The following is a 22277-nucleotide window of genomic DNA, read 5'->3' as shown; positions in this document are numbered from 1 at the left end:
ATTCTCTATGTGATGGAAGAGACATATCTCAAATGAGAAATCAGTAGTACTAAAAAAGAGATAACAAGTACGGCATCTCTGTGCTTGAGTTTTTCTAACATCATAAAATTCACATTTTAAATAATTTTTGTATAAACTGAGTTTTAAATGGGAGTGGACCTACCTCTAGCGGTGTTATGGTTACAGATTAAACGAACCTGGTTGTTTTTCATGTACAGAATTTATTCTGAGTGATGTCACCTTGCTGCCTCCCCTGTCTCTTTCAGGGGTTAATAATCCAGCTCTATCACCTCCCAGGGATAGCTCTTAAAAGTCTGCTGGGTCAATTCAATGCCAATAACTTTATTAGTCAACAAGGCATACAGAAGCAGCCAAGGTCAATAAAACATCCAATAGCCATGCTTACTCAACAGGCTTTATGTGAAGACTCTCATGACTGTCTAGTTCTGACTTTGCACCGAATCGTCCATATGCTCACATATTTCAATTTAGTTTATCTTTGTATTAGTCTCTGGGTACATTCACTGAGACAATTAAATATACACACACACACACACCTCAACCATCATAAACTGACAAATTCATTTTTATTCCAGACACAAATTTCTTCTACCTACGACTACTCCTGGTCCTGGAGTTTTGTAATATACAGTATTTGTCCAGCCATTTTTTTTAATAGATCTGATTCATCATACTTGTGTGTAAAACGAAACAAAGAAAATACAGCACAGAGAGGGAAGTCCCTACATGGCAATATATTAGGAACATAAGAAGAGATATTTTAAGAGACAATTAGAAGTTAACTTCAAAGCTAAGACCTAATTTACTTAATTGCTCTAATCTTTACCATCTTAGGAGCCACCTAGAATTCACTTACTTAAAAGGAGAGAGTAATTTGGGATTCCATTTCCTTGTTTAAATGACGACAAATATATTGGATGTGTGGTGACGCAGCCTTGGCTGGGTAATTAATAGATTACCTAGTAATGAGGCTATTCCAGAAAGCAAATACGGGTTCCTCTCATTCTGAAACATCAGAACTGTAAGGGTTAGCAGCCACTTGTGAAAGTCCAAGTGCATGCAGAAGGCATACTGGAATACAAGTTGGACATTCAGCAGGAAGTCTGCTAAATGAAAAATTTTTTTTTCTGGCTTTTAGGAAATGTCACTTTCCCAGGGGGAATAATGCATTTGAGCACAGCAGGAGACCATGCCTAGCTCAGTCTCCCAGCACCGAAGACCTGTAAACAAAACTCTAGTGCTAAGTATTTCTCTAAAATGTACAAGAGACCAGGAAGCCTGCGGTGTGACTGCAGGATGCCAGTTTTTCAGAGCTGGACGCTAAGCCTTTTTAGATTTTAGACTGTACAACCCAGCAGGGCCCAGTTTTCTTCAAATTCAGTCACTCAGGAAAAAAAAATAATTGCCTGACAGTCGAATTTGAATGATTGGATCTTTGCTGAATTGGGAGAAGCACACATTCACCCACTTCTATCTCCATTCAGAAGCCCACACAGTCCACGATTTTAAGGGCAGGTGATGAAAAGACCCAAACTCTAGAGAGTCGGTCCTCTTAGAGAAATGGCCAAGTTTGATTCCACTTTCCACTTTCACTCTGAGCACTTCATTCAAATAGAGCATTAAAACCCACCAGGCAGCCTCTGCCTCTTCCTACCTTGCGCTCTATCTCGGCCGCGGTGGCCTTGGCCGTCTCCAGTCTCTCCACCAGTTTGGTGTCGTCTAGAAAGCTCCCCTCTGCCGCAGAGAGACGCAGAAGGAGATCGTCCTCCAGATACTTCAGCTCTATCTTACAATCATTTTGGTGCTTTGTCAAAACCAACTAACACAAACCAAGCAAAGTGTGAGAAAGAGTGGTTCAGTTCATGTTTTTAAGCAGAGTTTCCTCAATCATCAATTTCATGGAATCATATACAATAAAACACACAGCATGAAAACGGTTCTAATCATGATTTTTAAAAATTCTTTAAAAAAATTCAGAAGACATGTTAAGAGCTGGTTACACTCCAGGGTCCAGAGCACGACCCTATATCATAATCACTGAACATCTTGAACCTAGAGAAAGAAACTTCCGGTTTCTGTTTCACATCTAAAGAGAGAGAAGTCATTATTTCCATCCTCACACCAGGAAAAAAAGCTAATCAACAATCCTTCTTGTATTCATCCATCAGAGAACTGAGGTCACAGGGCACCTGCTACCCAATGTAGAGATGGGTGAGTATAGACAATCATAGCTTATCAGGAACATTGAGGTAGAAAGTGGGCAATTCCTGGAGGTGGAACTTAAGACTTAAAAACTCCCAGGGGTGCAAGTATTTGGGAATCTTTTAGGGAGAGGAAGCCCAGGGGAGACTCCTCCCTGCCCTGGGCAGAGAGAAAGAGATCACTCTCTTCCTTCCAACCCTCCAGGGCAGGTACCTGATTCTCTAGCCCTACTTCCCATGACTGTTTTGCCTCTTGGTCCTAGTCACTTGTGACAAACAAAACTTACAACTAGCTCTATCTGTGGCACAAGCCTAATTACTTTCTTTGTCAGAAGTACCCTTGAATTGTGGCTTAACTGTTCACATACATCCTCATGCCATCTTCTAGTCCTTGTGTCTGGCACACTAATGTGTGCAAAGAAGGAAGTGTATATGTGTTGGGGGGTGATTTCATAATTTTTACCTTAAGTTTCTCCAAATCTGGCCTTTCAATGCTGACAACCTCTGCCAGCAGCTGGGCTTCCAGACCATCTTGTGTGACTGTGAAATTGAGAAGGGTGGTCTGAGCTTGCAATTCTGGCTTATAGTGAGGATTTGCCAGCTTTGTGTGAAGGATAAGACGAAAGTTGTGGTTAAATTCACATTCTTTATCTCCGATCTTGATATACCTAAAGGGGGCATAACACAGACATTCAGGGGATTTCCATGAACTATAACTGATATTAAAGTGTGAGTCCAGTCCTGTATTATGGGAATGGACAAAGGCTACCAAACCAGGTGACTCATGATTTTTCATCTACTCTCCATTTTTCTTAAGGATAAGAGGAATAAGAATTCTCTATTAAACTTCTATATGATTAAGTTTCTTTACATGTAAAATATAATAGTAGTACTCACTTCATAGTGTCACTGTGACAATTAAATACAATAAATCACATAAAGAACCTGTAACAAATACTAGCTTCTATCATTATGCTCTCTGTGATTAACCTTACATTAAACATTGCTATTCTTTAAGGAAAAAATGAGTATGTGTGTGTGTGTGTGTGTGTGTGTGTGTGTGTAATATTCGTATGAAAAATACATATACTTGTCCTTAAACATGTTTAATTTTAAGCCACTTAAAATGATGCAGACATGATTCTTTTTTCTAAGCCTCTGTCATGTGATTACGAGTAACTAGAGCAAATAATAATAATAATAATAATAATAATAAATATTCCTCAGTCACTTTACCCAATCCCAATCCTTTTGGCACTGGCTCAAAAGGAAAGTTTAAGAAGCTTGTTATGGGGAATGCATGGACAACATTCTTCCAGGCTCGCTCTCATACAGGGGTGTGGGGGCCTCTCAGCAACAATGCTTCTGTTTTGTATTCCTATTCCTCTGGCTACAGGGACCAGGAACAGGTACTTCAACCAAGCTGTTCCAATCAGAGCAACTTTTCCTGGGATTTAGGATTGGGACACAGTGAAGGGAGAGTTGGAACTGTAACCTATAAACTTGTGTTATTGAGTAGCTTTGTCCTGCTGGTGAACAGAGCAGCAGAGAAAGATAGTCCTAGTTCTCAAGGAAGAATCATTAAACCAATATTCAGATGAAAGAATAATGCAAGGGGAGCACGTTCGAGGTTTTACGGGCTTCCAGGTCCCCTCTTCCTGAAGCCTGGCTACATCTTCACCTCAGTTGTCAGGGCACCCTGGAGTCTTGCAACATCCTGTTTTACTTAACCAAGATAGAGGTGGGTCCTGCAATTGCAAGGAAAGCTCTGAATGAATGCAGCCTCTCCCCAAGGAGAGGGCCTGATTTTTCTCTGCCTTAGATGCTGAGATTTAATTTCTAAGGGCCTTATCACCTAGGCTCTGTTGCTCTCTGGGTTCTGCATGGCCGTGGCCAATGGGAACCCCAGCAGGAGCTAGCCGAACAGGAGGAGAGAGAGGTCAAGGTGGGTCTTTACTGCTTCAGGGCTGCAGTCTGTGGAGGCTGTGTCCTACCATGACCCTTCCACAGCTCTGCTTGGAGGATCCAGTAACACCTTCAGGCCTAGGGGCGGTTAACAGTGTCCTGGGACCGCATATCCTTTGTGCCCTCACTACCTCTACTGGGTTCTCTTCATTCTACACTCTGCAAATTTTTTTAAACAGTCACTATGTTAAGTCTACGTTAATTCACAGCTAAATCACTATGTTAATTCTATTGAATAATTCCAGCCTACTTTGCAGTCTTTTTCCTGCCAAGGGCCTGCTATGAGGATCCAGTAAAGGGGAAGTTTAATTTTTGCACCAGACAGATAGAAACCATGAATCTTAGAACTTTTCAAATTCTTCCATACAGTGGCCTGAACTACACAGGAGTGAAAATTCATGTAAGAAGCCTGAGTGGAGTTCCCATCATGGCACAGCAGAAATGAATCTGATTAGCATCCATGAGGACACAGGTTCGATCCTTGGCCTCGCTCAGTGGGTTAAGGATCCGGTGTTGCTATGAGCTGTGGTGTAGGTTGCAGACGAGACTCGGATCTGGCATTGCTGTGGCTGTGGCGTAGGCTGGCAGCTATAGCTCCAATTTGACCCCTGCTCTGGGAACCTCCATATGCCATGGGTGGGGCCCCCCCAAAAAAAGAAGACAAAAAAAGAAAAAAATAAGAAGAAGCCTGAGTGCGTGGCTCAAGAAGGAGCGTCTTTGCAGTCTCCTATCTTCCCTTAAATACTTAACAAAATTCTGGATTCTTCCCTATTAAGTGTATATTTTAATGCAGGTACCATGAAGATAAGAATATTATCCAAAGCCCATATTGTCTTTAATTTAAATATAATGTTTTAAATAGTCATAAGAAAAAAAATGACTATTGATCTCACTGACTTACAGGTGAGATGTTACTTTGCTAAACTTACCAACTTTGGAAAATTGGATGAGTTAAAAAAAAAAACATTGTTTAATAAGTTCAGCATTCAGGCAATATTCTTTATTAAAATGTCACAATATTTGCAATAACTTTTTCGAATTTGAGGCGAGGTACTCAGAATGCCATAGCGTGACAATATTTTGGGGCGCTCTTGGTGGATGTTTCATAACTGTGTCTTGCTCTGAGATGAAGTCTCTTGTGTCATATGGTGAGGAGAGAGGGCCCCTGATTCACTGGCCACTCTATTTGACTAAGGAAATTTTTATACAACAATTTTGGTGTATAGAGATTATTTTCAAAATCATAGTTTTCTTAAATTGCTAAAACCTTAATCACTAAATCAATCACCAAAGTTTTAATCACTACAGCTAAGAATCTCAAAAGACTGATGGGATTCATGACCTACTGTTTCCATCCAATTCTTAACTTTTGTTTCCATCGTAGTGATATTTTACTTCAACAAAACTTTCACTGTTTTTGGTTAGGTGTCTAGGTTTGAAAAAGATCGGCCAAATAGGCTACTTTGGAAGCCATTTTTCCTCAAGCTGAATGGTAAATTCATTCATGTATCGAGTTTTGTATCAGGACTTTCTACTGTTTAATTTTTTTTCCCCAGAGTAAAAAAGGAGCAATTCAGGTGACAACCCTTTTCTAAGCCAGTATATATCTCTATACCTATTCCCCCTTTAAAAAAAAAAATTAAAAAAAGTATTCACATCACTTTGAAAGTGAAGCAATGAGAACATCAAGAGATGCATGAACTACATAGGGGTCAATTGTTGTAAGTGAGTCAGAAGTGGCTGCTGGTGGGTCATGAGCACAGTGGTCCTGAGCCCTTGTTTTAAAATCACGGAAATGATACCATTTGTTCACACTTTTGCATGTATTTTCCAGCTGATGTCATATTTAAGATGATAATCATTACCTTATGATAATTTCTTCAATTATTTATCATGAAATATGTTACAATTGAACATTCATTCACTCAGCAAGCAGATACTGAACATCTGTGCCAGGCTATCAGAAAGTCTTCTAGAAAGGGTGGGGGGAAAATGTAATGTATACATGTAAGGATAACCTGACCCCCTTGCTGTACAGTGGGAAAATAAAAAAATTATAAAAAAAAAAGAAAGTCTTCTAGACATTGGGTGTAAAATCATTACCAAGACAAGAATGGTCTCTGCTCTAACACTTTCACTTATTCTCTCATAATGGGCACTAGGACTAGGAAATTTTGCATACTGATTCATTCCTTCACTTATCCAGCTCAATGAATAAATATGTATTAAGTGCCTACAATGACCAGTCATATAAAAATCAAAGATCTTGCTCAACTGAGAGGCAAAGGAACTGAATTGATATTTCTCTGAAGAAGATCTTCATGTCCAATCAACCCCTGAAAAGATGTTCACCATCATTATTCATCAGGGAAATGCAAATCAAAGCCACAGCGAGGTGCCACTTTATACCCATGAGATGGTTTTAATAAAAAAACTGACAATAATTAGTGCTGGTAAGGAGATAGAAAAATTAGAACACTTATATGATGGAAATGGTGCAAGCAATTTGGCAAACAGTTTGGCAGTTTCTTACAATCTTAAGCATGGAAGTACCCTTAAACCAGTGATTCTATTCCAAGGTACATACCCTAAAGAAAGGGAAGCATATAGCCACAAAGAATTTGTACACAAATCTTTATAGTGCCATTATTCATAATTGCCAAAAGGGGGAAACAACCCAGTGCCCGTAAACTCATGAATGGATAAACAAATTGTGGTCCACCCACACAATGGAATATTATTCAGCTATAAAGAGGAAAGAAGTACTGATATAGGTTACAACATAGATGAATTTTGAAACATTAAGTCAAAGAAGCCTATCACAGAAGTCCATAGTATCATATCAGTCTATTTACAGAAAATGTCCAGAATAGGCAAATCAATAATGTTGGAAATCAGATTAGTGGTTGCCTAGGAATTTCTATTCTAAAATTGATTGTGGTAATGATGGCTCAATGCTGTGAATACACTAAAAACCACTGAATTGTTCACTCTGAATGATTAAACTGTATGGTATGGGAATTATATCTCAATAATGAGATTACCAAAAGAGAAGAGGAAAGAACAATAATCTATCAAGAGGTCAAGCACTAACACTTGAGTTTTTATCAATCTGTAAGGTAAGAAACCGTGCTATCGTTTCTCTGAGGTTCGTGCTTGATTTTTGAGCATAGTAACATGTATTACAGGATGGTCTTAATTGATAAGGATACCTTTCTTCTTTTTTTTTTTTTTTTTTGTCCTTTGTCTTTTTAGGACCGCACCCAGGGCATATGGAGGTTCCTAGGCTAAGGGTCGAATCAGAGCTACAGCTGCCGGCCTATGCCACAGCGACACCAGATCCAAGCCATGTCTGCGACCTACACCACAGCTCACGGCAACACTGGATCCTTAACCCCACTGAGCATGGCCAGGGATTGAACCCCTGTCCTCATGGACGCTAGTCAGGTTTGCTGATCACTGAGCCACGACGGGAACTCCTTTCTTAGTCAATCTGCTTCTTTTTGACTGAAGATGTATTCAGCCATATTTACAAGGGCAGTATCATCAAAATTTCTCCCATTACTTGAAATCAGATTAGTGGTTGCCAAGGGTTTCCAAAAGTGACCTTACAAAGAGCTTTAAGAAAATCTTTCTTTGCTAGTGTCATTCACTATATTACTGTTGACCTAGATTTCAAGACTTGTATGACTAGCTTTTAAAGGAAATTCTAAGAGTGACTTTTTTGTGTAGTAAACTGCCTGGGGTGACTGGATAAGCAATGAGATCCTGCTCCATAGCACAGGGAACTATATTTAATCACTTGTGATGGAACATGATGGAGGATAAGGTGAGAAAAAGAACATATACATATGTGTGACTGGGTCACTTTTCAGTATAGCAGAAATTGACAATAAAATTTAAAAAAAAGTTGATACTCATTTACATCTCCAGACTAACAAAACTCATACTTTAAATAAAGCTCTGTGTGAGTCCGACTTGTGATCTTCTGCTTACTGCTTCATCTTGGTTTGGATTCATTCCTCCCTGGTGTAGTGTCTCTGAGAAACACCAGGTCTGTCATGACTTTGCATGATTTCAGGCTGAATATTCCCTCATTTGCTTAAGAATTTTCAGGGCTTGGATTCATGCCTCTTAAATTTCCTTTTTAACCACTAACCTACATCCTCAGAGGAATAGAGGATTTAAGCTCTTTCCCACTTTAAAAATGTAAATTTAAATGAACACTGAATGAATCAAGCTGTGGATTGTCATTATTGTTGCCTAACAGGACAGCTCACTGTCAGGAGGGTTAGGAACTATGGTAAGAAATCAATTTAATTTTGAGATTTTTTTTGGGGGGGGGAGGGGAGAGAGGAGGGGAGGAGGAGGGTGGAGGGTACGTGAGAATCAAAACAAGCCCCAACCAGATGACTAACACATCTGAAAGCTGCAGGTGTTGAGGCCTCATGGAGAAATCCCTATAGGGAAGCTGGAGAACTCTTTCTGTAAATGGCCAGAGTAAACATTTCAGGCTTTGTCAGCCACATACGTCTCTGCCATGTATTCTTCTTCGCTTTTAACAACTCTTTAAAACCATCCTCATGTACTTGTGGTTGCCAAGGGGAAGGGGGCTGGGGGAGGAATGGAGTGGGAGGTTGGGGTTAACAGATATAAGCTATTAGAAGATGGAGAAACAATAAGGCCCTACTGTATAGCACAGGGAACTATAGTCAACAGCCTGTGATAAACCGTCATGGAAAAGAATATGAGAAAAAAATGTACATATATGTATAACTCAATCACTCTGCTGTGCAGCAGAAATTGACAGAACATTGTACATCGACTATACTTAAATTAAAAAAAAAAAACCCACAAAGCCATCCTCAGCTCATGGGCCACATCAAGAAAGGCTGCTTGGCAATCCCCATTCTAGTTGGGTCCACCAGTTAGTGGTATCAGCAACATCTACTCCTAAAGCAATGACAGCCAATCCCACTGGATTACCCAGTAACACCAAGTTACATTTTTTTCCAAGCAGCTGCTACTCCTAACTGTGCTTGCCTTCCTAAATTTTCAAGAAAAAATAGTGAGAGATGGGCCAATACAGAGCATGAAGCTCTGACAATTTTGCTTCTGGGTGGAGGTGACAAAAGTTTTCAACTGGTCAAATATGTATTAAACCCAATATCTCACTGAAAGCCACACTCCACACACCAGAGGGGACTCCACGGTCCTAAAGCCCCCTTGCACACAGACATATGCCCCGAGGCCATCACGTGCACCAGCTTGAGAACCAGCAACCCATCTGCTTGAGGGACAGTCTGACTTTCTCTTTGAAGAGAGAGAGTTAATTAGGGAACTCGCTCTGCTGATGGCAGAGAGAAGGATGTCTGCCTATAAAACTGGCATTCTATTTTGCTCTGAAACATTATTTTATAGGTTTAGATTTCCCAGGGATAGTAAATTATCCTCAATTGGGGTGTTTATGATCTATGAAAGGCAAAAACTGCATAATGGCTCTGTGGGTTTTAACATTGCTGCTAGGTTAATTACTGGTTAATCTCCTATCTGGGAAAATTAAACAGATTGCGAGTGCTCTCTCCTGATTTGAAGGATCCAAAGAACAACGGAGTTAACCAGAGGGGTGGGAAAAGCAAACAATCACTTTGTTGTTTCTGTGAAAGACAGGAGTCCAGAGGTTGTAACTTCTTGAACACAGCCGGGGGAGGCAGGGCGGGGGGGGGGGTGCTCCATGTGCTTGAACTTCAACGCCAAGGAGAAGCAGCCGCAGGTGGGAAGGGCACCATGAATCATGGAACTCTACTCTCTTCCAGTTATTCTCTGAAAGCACTAGTTCTTAACCCATTTTCCAGGAATAGGACTCTGGCCCCTGACCCCGCAGCTTAATGAGAAGCAAGTAGGGTGGGATCTCTGAATGTGGGCTGGAGCTGCTACCAGAGGGTTGTATGCATCCCTCTGAGGGGGGTGGGGAGCCTCTCTGGCCCCCTCTTCTCACGAGCTGAGAATTGCTGGTTTGGACAGGACTGATTGTACGAACTCGCAACTGACATAAGATGGTTTTTCCCAGGACAGACACCGTGATTTAACTGGAGAAGGCAGAGAGGGAGCTGTTAAGATTCTTTCTCACCTAGCAGAGTTGTAATTTCAGAGCCAGAAGGGCCCCTAGGGATCGTTCAGCAGATTCCTTTTTATGGACCTAAAGACTTTATGACTTGTCCAAGGTCACATAGCTTAGTGGTAGAGCTGGGACTGGAACCTGGGTCTCTAGACTCCCAGTATAAAGTTCACTTCACCGTGTCCTGCTGCTGGGTAAATTGCTCTGTTGGATGGTGACAGCTTGTAACCCCAGCCTCTGTACCTGTCTGACCATCGATCACAGGAGGGTACTGAGAGAATATGACTGACTCAATAACAATCAATGGCCCCTAGAGAAAAAAAAAACATAAAGCCACAGCTCCAAGGACATGCCCTGCTGATCTTTGGTTAGACAATTCTGTCCTTGTTTATGAAGGAGAACAGCACTGATGATGTATCGAGGTGTCCAGCTCTAATCCAAAGAGCTTTCATTTCTGGGAGGTATTTTCATAAAAGGAACTACTTAATTTATAAAGTTTGAAAAATAAAGCACTCAACCTACAGAAAAAGTCTTCTATCTCCTGGCTTTCAGAAAAAGAAGATATAATCCCGAAGTATGCCCAAATGTGCAGTGAATTATTGTAATGCTGAGGGAGTTATTGTCTTATGAAGATAATCATGTACAAATTAACTATAAATTTAGTTTTCCATGTGTCAGGCTGACATTGAAATAAGACACCTTGGGAATTTCGAGATTCTTTCCAAGTTTATCCACAACCCAGCCAAGCGTTATCCTGGGGTGAGAAGATGTGTAATTTCTTCATGTCATGGAAAATCATCATGGCTGTGGAGGATGAATTTGCAAATTACACGAAAAGGCACTTGAAAATAATTGGTGGAATAATTACCTAAAAAATAATTATTTGTGGAATAATTTCCTAAGGTTCATGGGATTTCTGTGATAGATGTGGGGAAACCTTTCTCCCAGTTATCTTATTTACTGGAAAGGCAGAATCTCTGTGAACCAAGAGAGATAGCAGCATCTCAAAATAACTAAGGTGGGAGTCTGAAGCTGGAGATTACAATCTGGATTTCTTAGTTCTAAGATACATGTCTGGAAACTATGGACAGTCTTTTACATTTGTTGGCACTGTTCTCAAGATTTAGTGTAGTTACTGTTGGAGTTCCTGTCGTAGCGCAGTGGTTTAACGAATCCGACTAGGAACCATGAAATTGCAGGTTCGATCCCTGGCCTTGCTGTGAACTGTGGTGTAGGTCGCTCGGATCCCGCATTGCTATGGTTCTGGCATAGGCCAGTGGCTACAGGTCTGACTGGCCCCCTAGCCTGGGAACCTCCATATGCCGTGGGAGCAGCCCAAGAAATGGCAAAGAGATAAAAAAAAAAAAAAAAAAAGATTTACTGTAGTTACTGTTGAATATGCCATCAGCCTTGGATCATAAAAACCTACTTGAATTTCTCTAGTGATCAGATATTCTTAGGATGTGAACAAACACCACTGTTATTTTTTTATTGCCAGGCAAAACCAAACTTGGAAAAGCAGCATATTCAGTTTAGAATAAGGACTTGCTTTTGCGGCAGACTGGTCTTTACTAAGAATGGCTTCAGTAAAATTGTTTTGTTGTTGTTGCTTTTTAATTGCAAAACACTTCTCACAATGCTGTTTGGCGAGAAATTTCTAAAGATACTGCATTATTATACTGAAGGTTCTCACTCTAGGATGGTCAATTCAGAGAGCTAATACATTTCTCTGAATAGGAGGAATTCCATTCTCCAGGCCTCACTGGAGCCGATTTGTCAAGGTAAAGAGATAGCAGGTGGGTTTTGATATAAGTAAATAAAATAGTTCCATGAGTTGGGGGAAAAAGAAACACACTGAGGAGAAGAAAAAAACCTTCTCAATGGACATGTAAAAGCCTTACTGTATTGCCTGCTGTTTAAATGAAAAGCTTCTAGATTAGACCTGTGAGCTCCAACAACCCTGGCTGAGAGCACAGCCCAAGGGTCAGGTGCAGTGCTGGCAGAGGGGAGGCGTTACTTAGCAACCTCGGCATGAAAGCCAGTGCAAGGTGGTCACACCCGGCTCCTGAAGAAAGGATGCCACTGAAAGCTACACAGCTGGCCAGATGTTCAAGAAAAGAAAGGATGGTCCTGAATAGAAATGAGTTAATTGTCTTGCTGCTTCATACAGTTAATAGAAACAACATGCCCTTCTAAGATATAAGCAAACTCCTATTAGAATTAAAAAAAAAAAAGATAAAAAGTGCAAAAGTCCGGGTACCTCTGAACATAAAAAAAAAGCTAAAAAAATCATAGCGGTTTATTTCCTCTTTGAGATAAATATATGGCCCATATATATACAATATACATATATGTCTGTGTGTTTCAATACAGCCTCATTTAAACATGATAATACAGCATGAAAAAGAAATACTGGCTCTATTTATATTTGTTTATTTTAGAAAACTGCTTTTTTGAAGAAAAGACTCTAAAGGTTCTTAATCTGTGGCCCTGTGTGGTATTTACTTGCAGACAAAGTCAAACAATGTTAGCAAATGACTGAGAAGATGCACTCACTACCTGTAGACCCTGAATATTACACTATGAAATTTACACTTAAAAAAAAATCTTGATTGAACTTAAGGATAGAAAGGTTGCTGGAGGTCTTTTCTGCAATTAAACTTATTTCTTCAACTTTAGAAACTGGGAAAGACTAGGACACTGAATTCTACTACATGAGGGCATGAATTAACTTGAAAGTAAAAACATTCTTACCCACCAGGACATAATGAAAAAAGTACATAACTCCAGAGTTTATTGAAAAACTGAGCATCCAGCTCAAGAGAGAACATTCTATTACAATGTGGGATTTTATTTAAGAGGCTCTGGCTGAAATCCTATCCACGACCTCATTCAAATGGATGCTCAACTCCAAGAGCAGCAACATAACAATATTCAATACACTGGAGACTTGCTACGTAAAACAATTCTTACTCATTTTAGCACAACTCTCAGAGAAACTTAGTCATTCTAAAATAAATACTGTCTGTAAAATACTGTCTCACTTTCATTTTATTATTTCTATAAAAACAGAATTTTTATAACAGAGAGCTAATATTTCTATTAGTTTTAAGGTTCTAGGGAAGGCTGCTTAAAGACTATTACTAAAAGAGTAATTACATGAAATTAAATATGGAATGAAGTATAAAACGTCTTTAAAGATATTTATATGCTCAGAAACAAGTTGACATACATCTTCTAGTAAGGTTATTCCAGCTAAGATGGAAATTCAAAAATTACTTCAATAATATTTGGGGAGATTTGAAAGATTAAAGAGAGATAATTTTATGAAGATGCTTCACAGATCAGCAACTTCTCTAATATGTAAGCCAGTAAATTTGCTTTGGAAAAAGCAGATGCTGATAAATCTTCCCAGATATGCTTTCTGTCGATTGAAACCATAAGATATATTTTACTTAAAATTAGGATTGTCTGGAGTTTGGTAGGTTTAATTATTTGTAATTACCCAGGCTGTTGTCAGCCTGTGGCCATTTTATGACATTGGTATCTACTACGTGGGTCAGGTTCAACTGTATATCTTCTCAAACACAGATTTAATGTGCTATTGATGAAACCATTACTAGAACCAAATTAAAGTCTGGGCTGATGTATTGGTCCACAGGGAGCTGTCAGACCTGAAAGGACTAATTAGTATTCATTACTTCATACTCCACAACATTCCAATTATTAATGAACTTCAACTTTTGGACTATGCTAGATCTATCACAAGCCTCTTCTCAGACATTCATTACTAGGAACAATAGACTAATATTGGTTTTTTTTGTTTTTTTTTTTTCAAAAGACCCCCAAAACAAACAGAATGAAAACAAACAAAAACATAACTAACAGCCAAAAACTTTCTGAGGGATCTGGCTTTCTTTTAGGAGTATGAAAGTATTATTCCACTCGCACTTGGAGCAGATGATAAAGTAAATACATTCTGGGTGAAGGTGCCAATTTTGCAATACCTGTGGGTTGTTTCCTCTTTTTTAAAATTGCTTTCAGGAGTTCCCGTCGTGGCGCAGTGGTTAACGAATCCGACTAGGAACCATGAGGTTGCGGGTTTGATCCCTGCCTTGGAAACTTTCTCTGCCTTGGCCCTGGGTAGAGAGGGAAAAATATATCCAGAGAATCCCTAACCAGGCCCTTCTTCGGAAAGTTGAAAACAAATTTTTATTGCTTGTATGCCCTAAAATACCTCAAACCAACAACTTATTTTAAAGTGGCCTTGGGTTGGATTTCCCACTGTAGTGCAGTGGAGACGAATCTGACTAGGAACCATGAGGTTGTGGTTCGATCCCTGGCCTTGCTCAGTGGGTTGAGAATCTGGTGTTGCTGTGAGCCGTGATGTAGGTTGCAGATGCAGCTTGGATCCCACATTGCTATGGCTCTGGTGTCAGCTGGCAGCTGTAGCTCCTATTAGACCCCTTGCCTGGGAACTTCCACATGCCATGGGTACAGGCCTAAAAAGACAAAATAAATAAATAAAGTGGCCTTGGGTTGATGAAACCCCATTACTCTTGGCAGAAGCAAAGATCCTCTTTAGAATGATGCCTGTCAATCGCAACTCCAGAAAATTGTGAAAGATCCAATTCAAAGGTACCAGAGTTCCCAGGCAAAAATTATAGAACACACAGGGAACGAGACATCATGAGCCAGAGCCGAAAGAAACATCAAATAATGGAATTCTGATCTAATGTGTTTTGTTTTATATTGTATTGTTAGTGATGATATGTTTATTCACCTCCCATGAAATGCCTAGTTTTTGCTAATTTTTTCTATTCGATTTCTCACCTTTTTTTTTTTTTGGTCTTTTTGGTCTTTTGGGGGCTGCACTCAAGGCACATGGAAGTTCCCAGGCTAGGGTTGAATAGAAGCCGCTAGCCTATGCCACAGCAACACCAGATCCAAGCCACGTCTCTGACCTACACCATAGCTCACGGCAATGCTGGATCCTTAACCTGCTGAGCGAGGCCAGGGCTCGAACCTGCATCGTCATGGATTCTAGTCAGATTCGTTTCTGCTGAGCCACTATGGGACCTCCCAGATTTCTTACTTTCTTGAATAGCTAGATTTTTGTTTCTGTTTGTTTCCACTCATTGTACTCTGTCTTGTGTTTTTTGTTTTTTTTTTTTTTTTACATGAATTTGAATTCATTCTTTCTTTAAGCATGTATCTTTCTATCATTTCCATAGGATTTGGCATGGGAAAGAATATAAATAAAACATTCAACTCACTGTCTTGAACTAGCTACTTGTGCATTTTCAAGAGAGACTTTCACGGCTGTGAGGTGGTGCACTGGTGTATTGCTGTTAGAAATTAGCATCAGGATTCAAATAGTAAGAGGAAACGAGTTAGATCGTAGTCTGCTACACCCTAGTTTGGTGATTTGGGGTAAGTTGGATAGCCTGTTTCTCTGTGTTTACATTTTCTTTTCTAGTGAGAAAAAAAACTACAAAGAGTATAGCACATACAGATATTCAGTATATATTATTTCCCTTGAATCTTTGACAAATGATAGGTAACAGTATATGGGTGATTGGGGGCACGAACCGGAGCTCCTGAAGTGAAATACTGTCTTTTGAACATGAGAAGTGTAGATGAACCATGAATGGAGCTGCAAAACATATCAGCAAAAAGGAGGGATGGAGAGGGGAGAAATCAGTCATATCTTTTGATATTTGAAGGCATCTCCTTAGTAAAGGGTTTTGGTTATCTAAATTTTATTTTTTAATACTGATACATATAAAATACATAATATACAAAAGTTATGGATCATAATAATAATTTAGACAGGTATCTACCATTCAAATAATGAGCTGAAGGATGGCTAATATTATTTAACCCACATTTGTGCTCCTTTCCTTTCCCTCTCTGCCTCCTCTCCAAAGGTAATCAATATTTTTTAAAATTTTTTTGATGTATGGTTGATTTACAATCTTCCATTATGTTTTATCACAGGATATCAAATATAGTTTCCCTCTCTAGAGGGAGCATACCCTCTTCTGACTGTATAGCATCTCCATAGAAAATCACATCTACTATGATGCTCAACTGCAAGTTCCCCAAGCTACATGCTCTTTAAGCTCCAGTCACAGATCCCATGGCTCCTTAGACTTCTTTTTTGAGTGTGTTAAGCGGCACCTCCATCTTTGGATGCCTAGTAAGTGAAATCATTACCTCTTTCCCTACACTTACTCCTGCTCCTGTATCACATCTCTCCATAAATCGTGCCATCATTTAACTTGGCAGGAGACTGGAAATCACCCCTGAACCTTCCTTTTCCCCCACTAATAAAATCCCATTAATGACCATGAACTGATGGTGTTAAATCCTTGAGAATTCTTTGGTTTGCCCTTTCCTCTCTGCCTGTACTGTCACTGGCTTAGTTTAGCTTCATATCATGTCTCAGCTGGACTGTTGCAACCCTTCGCTAATCAGACCAGTGCTTTAGGATCCATACTCCACACTGCCAACAGTGTGTCCTTCCAAAAACATAAATCTATTTGCACTACTCTTAACATGATTCAGAGTCTTCCATAGGACATTGTCGTGGCTCAGAGAAATGAATCTACCTAGCATCCATGAGGATGCAGGTTGATCTCTGGCCTTGCTCGGTGGGTTAAGGATCCGGCATTGCTATGAACTGTGGTGTAGGTCACAGACGTGGCTTGGATCTTGTGTTGTACTGGCTGTGGCGTAGTCCAGCGGCTACAGCTCCGATTTGACCCCTAGCCTGGGAACCTCCATATGCTGCTGGTGTGGCCCTAAAAAGATTTTTTTAAAAAAGTCTCCTTTAGCTTTTCCACTGACTTATGCTCATGATTCTCAAGTAATAATATGGAAATTTAGATGTTACTCCAGGAAGGCAAGGTCCTTTGGTCACAAATCGCTGCTGTACTGAACTAGAATTACTGATAGGAATGGGCCCTTTAATATGTTTGGGGAGAAAGCATTATCATCCAGGGCAATCTGTGATCTCCTGTGGGTGCCCAAGGATGCATCTGGGTCCTGACAATCTAGTCTCATCTCTCTCAGTCCATATTCCCTGCCCCCCCGCCCCCTCCCCAAAGGGACTTTCCACATATTTAAATCCTAATGGCAGTTTGCCAAAGCTGTTGAGGTATTTTGTGTATTTTGCTTTTTGGTATTAATTCTCTTCTTACAGAAAGCTCTTCTCCCACCTGTCTGTTTGACAAACACCCCCTCATCTTTCGAGATTTGCATTAAACATCAACACGACCAAATGCAATTTTTTCCACTAGGCCTTCCCAAATGTCCCATATGGAGCTGATGACTCCCTGCCATGTGTTCTTCTATCACCATACCAGTGGCATCTATTACTTTGACTGTTTATAGGTCTGTCTCTCCCCTAAAGAAATGTAAACTCCTTAAGGTCAGGGTCTGTACTTTACCATGTTTCCAATATCTGGCCCCAGTATAGTGCCTGACATCTAGCAGTACTCACAGGTTTATTTGGTGACTGATGGAATATGTAAGGACTCAGATTCTCTGGATAAAGATACTCTAAAAACATCTAAAAAACCTGGAGATACAGCTTTAAAATTTACCTTCATAGAAGTGGTGGTTTCTACAACATAAGGGTTTAGGAGTTAGAAATGTTACAGTAACAACCACATGCAAGAAATACCATTTGTTATATTGTTACATATCATTTCAAATTCTCCTGTCCTTTTAAAATATTCTGCAATGATATGATCAATTCTTTAAAGCCTATTGGAGAGTATGTATTCAGGAAATAGTATTAATTTGGAATAATTTTCCCTGGCTTGGTATGTTGTGATACAGAATTGATGCTCTATGTAAAATAATTTGTTTCTGAAGTAAAGAACCTTTGGAATTCTCACTTGTACTTAATTATATCCATACTGAGAAAAAAAAATCAGGACTCAAGTTTACCAGTCTCTGGAAACTTCAGATTATCAAAAAATATGTGTATGTATGCATATATATATAAATAAAGAACCACTAAATTTCTTTTTTTTTTTTTTTGTCTTTTTTAGGGCTGCACCCGTGGCATATGGAGGTTCCCAGACCAGGGGTCGAATTGGAGCTACAGCTGCCAGCCTACGCCAGAGCCACAGCAATGCCAGATCTGAGCCACATCTGAGACCTACACCACAGCTCATGGCAATGCCAGATCCTCAACCCATTGAGTGAGACCAGGGATTGAACCCACAACCTCATGGTTCCTAGTCGGATTCGTTAACCACTGAGCCACGACAGGAACTCCAAGAACCACTAAATTTCTTGCACCTAAATTGTGTTATTGAAGGTCCAAGTTAAAGGTAGAGAATATGTATTTCACTGACAAAAAATTTTAGGTCTTCATAATAGAGTCAGAACCTTAATAACAAGGATTTCACTTTAGTGGCATTCAAGGTTTTACACTGTATTTTCAACACATCAGACACAGCTACAATTATATTTGTTAGAGCTGCCATTTGCCAACTGTCTCATTAGATTGTTCTAAAGGCATGTCTGGGTAAATTTTGGTTTATTAAACAATTATAAGTTGTCACTCTAAATGGATTTAGTCAGTGGGTTGTATAATCAATGCTATACTCATCGGTTAGAGACTTTTTACAAAACATAAGTTTATTACCCTGAGGTAGGCCTATTCCCACTTAAAGCTGATAGGAATAATCTAGTGACAGACACCTTTAAGGCAGAGAGTGGGTGTCAAAGAAGAAGGGTATTGGGGAGGTTCTGAAATTACGCCTTTGTGAAGAAAAATAACAATGAACAAGAGAAGGACATCCAGTGTAATACGTCTAGTCAAGGTTGGTTTCTTGAGTGAAGAGGCACAGGGAGCTTTTGGAATGTCACCGTCTCCCCTGAGCCCACACAAGCTTGGCTAGAACATGACTGACGCATCTGGCCTTTCACACATTTATAGAAAGTGACATGACTGCTTGGGAATGGCTGTACTGCCCCTGTGAGTATGTCCTCGACAGCTGGCATCTGAGGGAAGGGCAGCCATTTGGACTGTCACACAGAACTCACGGGGGCTGTGCCAGTCCTACACTACCAGTAGGGGGATGGTCTTAGGGGTCCACTAATTAATTCTTTTTTTTTTTTTTCTTTTTTGGCTGCCCCATGGCGTATGGAGTTCCTGGGCCAGGGATCAGATCTGAGCCCTAAGTGTGACCTAAGCCACAGCTGCGGCAATGCTAGACCCTAACCCACTGTGCCAGGCCAGGAATCGAACCTGCATCCCAGTGATCCCAGGATGCTGCCGATCCCGTTGCACTAACAGTGGGAACTCCATGAATTTCTTTTTCTAATGGTTATACATATACATATTTAAATGTCTGGGGAAAAAAAGAACTAGCACAGTAAACCCATGATTCTCTAGATGGTATAACTTTGGGTGAGGTTGAGTTAAAAAAATTTTTGAGTGGGTTTAAAATAATTTTAAAACAATATTAAGACAATCAAGATCCAAGTGATAGGCAGTTAAGGCAAAATACTAAAGGTGTTTTGCAAAGTACTGAAGTGAGGAAAACACTAGTATGAGCAAATAAAGAATCAGTACTCTCAGATCAGTGACAATGCACTCTCAAGTCTATAAGTCAGGCATTGGAGAACATAAATCTAAATCCACCCAACAAATAGTCTGAAGATCTGGATCACAGCAAGGTTGCTTTGGTCTTGGAATGCAAGTGCCTTGGGAAACTTAGAAATATCACCAAGATGATTTCAAAGAAGTGTACTTGCTTAGGAGGCCAGGAAATAGAAGCTGATGATCAAACTCCTACATAGCACAGAATGTATGTCAAAAATTCAAAAACACTTACTTTCCTTTTTTAATGGTGTTTCTACCAAGCAATGGATCGAGGACTGGATCTATTGTTTCCTCCAGGTTTTCAATTAAGATGACATCTCCAAAGGCCAATGCTGTTTCAATGTCATTCAAAAACCTTAAAATTCAGTCAGGATAAGATAAAATGTAAATAAGCACAGGGGAAATGTTCAAAATATTTATACTCATTTATATTAATTTAATATAAACATTTTAAATGGGACAAACTAACTTAGAGAAAACTACTATGTTGAGTAGCATCCTTTAACTAGAACACATCGAAATTAGAGATTAGGTTTTAAGATTAATTTCACAGTTATATTTTTCCAAGAGAAATTCAGTAGTTTGAACTGCTATGTCCATGTATAATTTACATACTTTTGATAGTAATTGTGGTTGAAATAAATGTAACCTATCCAAACATCATAAATTTAAATTCACTCAATAGGTCCTCTTTTGTTTAAAAATTCCAATTATATTAACTACCTTCTGGTTTCATCAAATTTTCATTTTTTAAACATTTAGATTTGGCCATGGAAGGTGGTTAACTATCATCTTATCTCATTCCCGCTCTCCAAAAATAATCTCTTCCCTTCAAAAATAATTTTCTCCAAGCATTAAGATAAGCAAGGAGGCAATTTATCTGTATAACTGTAGGCATTTTGCATTCCATTTCACATGTCGAAGATGATGGCAGGCTGAAATGAACTATCAGTAAGTCTAAAATTATTTATTCAACATTAACTGAAGACCAAGTACACAGAAGACAGCTTTCGACTTAAAAGAGACAACATTACCCCATGGACCCAGTGAGAGAAATCTCAGAGTAGATTCAGTTCTTAAAAGTGACTTGTAAAACTTGACTAAGAAACTATCTTCAGGCACTCAACATTGGACTCAAGCTGTGTAAAACCCTACTGTAGGTAAAGAATGTACTTAGGAAAATGAATGTCACTATCATTAAACCTACAAGTGTGTTGACCGTTCTTGGGTCACCATATGCCGAATGCCCTACAGGAGGATTAGAATACATCATATTCCCCTTTTTGGCGTTAAGACATTTTTCTTCTCACATGTAGTATTGGCTTTGACCTTCCACCTAACTTCTTCCTCAGGTAGAGTGGATGCCAGAGGACATAAATGCCCTTTCAACAGAGATACTTTATGTAAAAGTGTGAGCAGGCAGATAAACAAGTCATACCACAAGGTCACATTTCAAAGCGGCAGAGGGTTCTATGAAATTCCAGGACTATGTAAAAATCACACCCGTTTCCAGCAGCTCAAGAGAAAGTCAAGCGGACAGATTTCACATACCCTTTCTGGCCCAAGTGTGTGACTTTGAGGTCAGTTCCGTACTTCTTCTTGATCCACTTAATGCCCTGCTGCTGGGGGTCTATCATGAGGGGCCAGCGCTGGCAGTGGGTTAGGATAGCAGCGTTCTCAGTGGACATTCTGTCATTGGGCAGCCCCTCATTATTCCAGGTGGCAATTGTGGCATCATCCGTCAACATGGCAATCACGTCCAGGCCTTCGGTCATTGGGATGGAGACCTTGGAAATCAGAGTGGAAGGCAATCAACTGCCAGGTGGCAGAGCACGGCAGACAAGAAGACAGGAGGCCAAAGCCATGAGAACAAAGTGAAAATTCTCCGATTCTCAAAAGCCAAATAAAACTCTCATCGCAAAATACAGCTCCACCCAATTCACCTGGGGTTTGCCTCTCAGAAGTCTACCAGCTGCAGCCTTCAACATCTCGTTTGTTACTGCATCTATCTGGCTTCAACCAAAGAGACTCTGCCTTCTGTGCACACCCACAGCAACTGCAACAGGGTAAGAGTGAATCCAGACACCTGAGAGTGCGGCGGGATAACAGAAGCGTTTGGGCCCGGTGGAAAAATCACTGCCCGTAATCGATGCCAAAATGCATGATTTTGCCAGGGAAATTTCATTTTTTTCTACAGATCACCACTAACAAAGAGATGACTTCTATTTCTAGGGTTGATTCATGGAATGTATTCAGGCCACTGGAACTCCATCCATCCGCTTGTGGTTGTGCCCACAACTTAGACTACAGCCTCTCCTCTGAGAGAAGAGGCTGCAGACAGAAG

The 22277-nt window shown here is 40.0% G+C and overlaps 1 protein-coding gene across 10 annotated transcripts in view; it reads right to left on the bottom strand.

Annotated features, from left to right (window-relative positions):
- The window catches only part of DNAH11 (dynein axonemal heavy chain 11), a 348284-nt gene that overhangs the window by 52895 nt on the left and 273112 nt on the right, over positions 1-22277 (bottom strand). For all 10 annotated transcript variants that reach the window (XM_021063431.1, XM_021063432.1, XM_021063430.1 and 7 more), the window contains 4 exons: positions 21485-21720; positions 20166-20288; positions 2686-2890; positions 1676-1840 (listed from right to left, as the gene is read on the bottom strand). In XM_021063431.1, the coding sequence (XP_020919090.1) occupies positions 1676-1840; positions 2686-2890; positions 20166-20288; positions 21485-21720 (729 nt within the window). The remainder of the gene's footprint in view (positions 1-1675; positions 1841-2685; positions 2891-20165; positions 20289-21484; positions 21721-22277) is intronic.

The sequence above is a fragment of the Sus scrofa genome, chromosome 9 (assembly GCF_000003025.6).
Source record: "Sus scrofa isolate TJ Tabasco breed Duroc chromosome 9, Sscrofa11.1, whole genome shotgun sequence".
NCBI classification, from domain to species: domain Eukaryota; kingdom Metazoa; phylum Chordata; class Mammalia; order Artiodactyla; family Suidae; genus Sus; species Sus scrofa.
The sequence above is the reverse complement of the archived record's forward strand: the minus strand, read 5'-3'. Positions and strand labels throughout refer to the sequence as shown.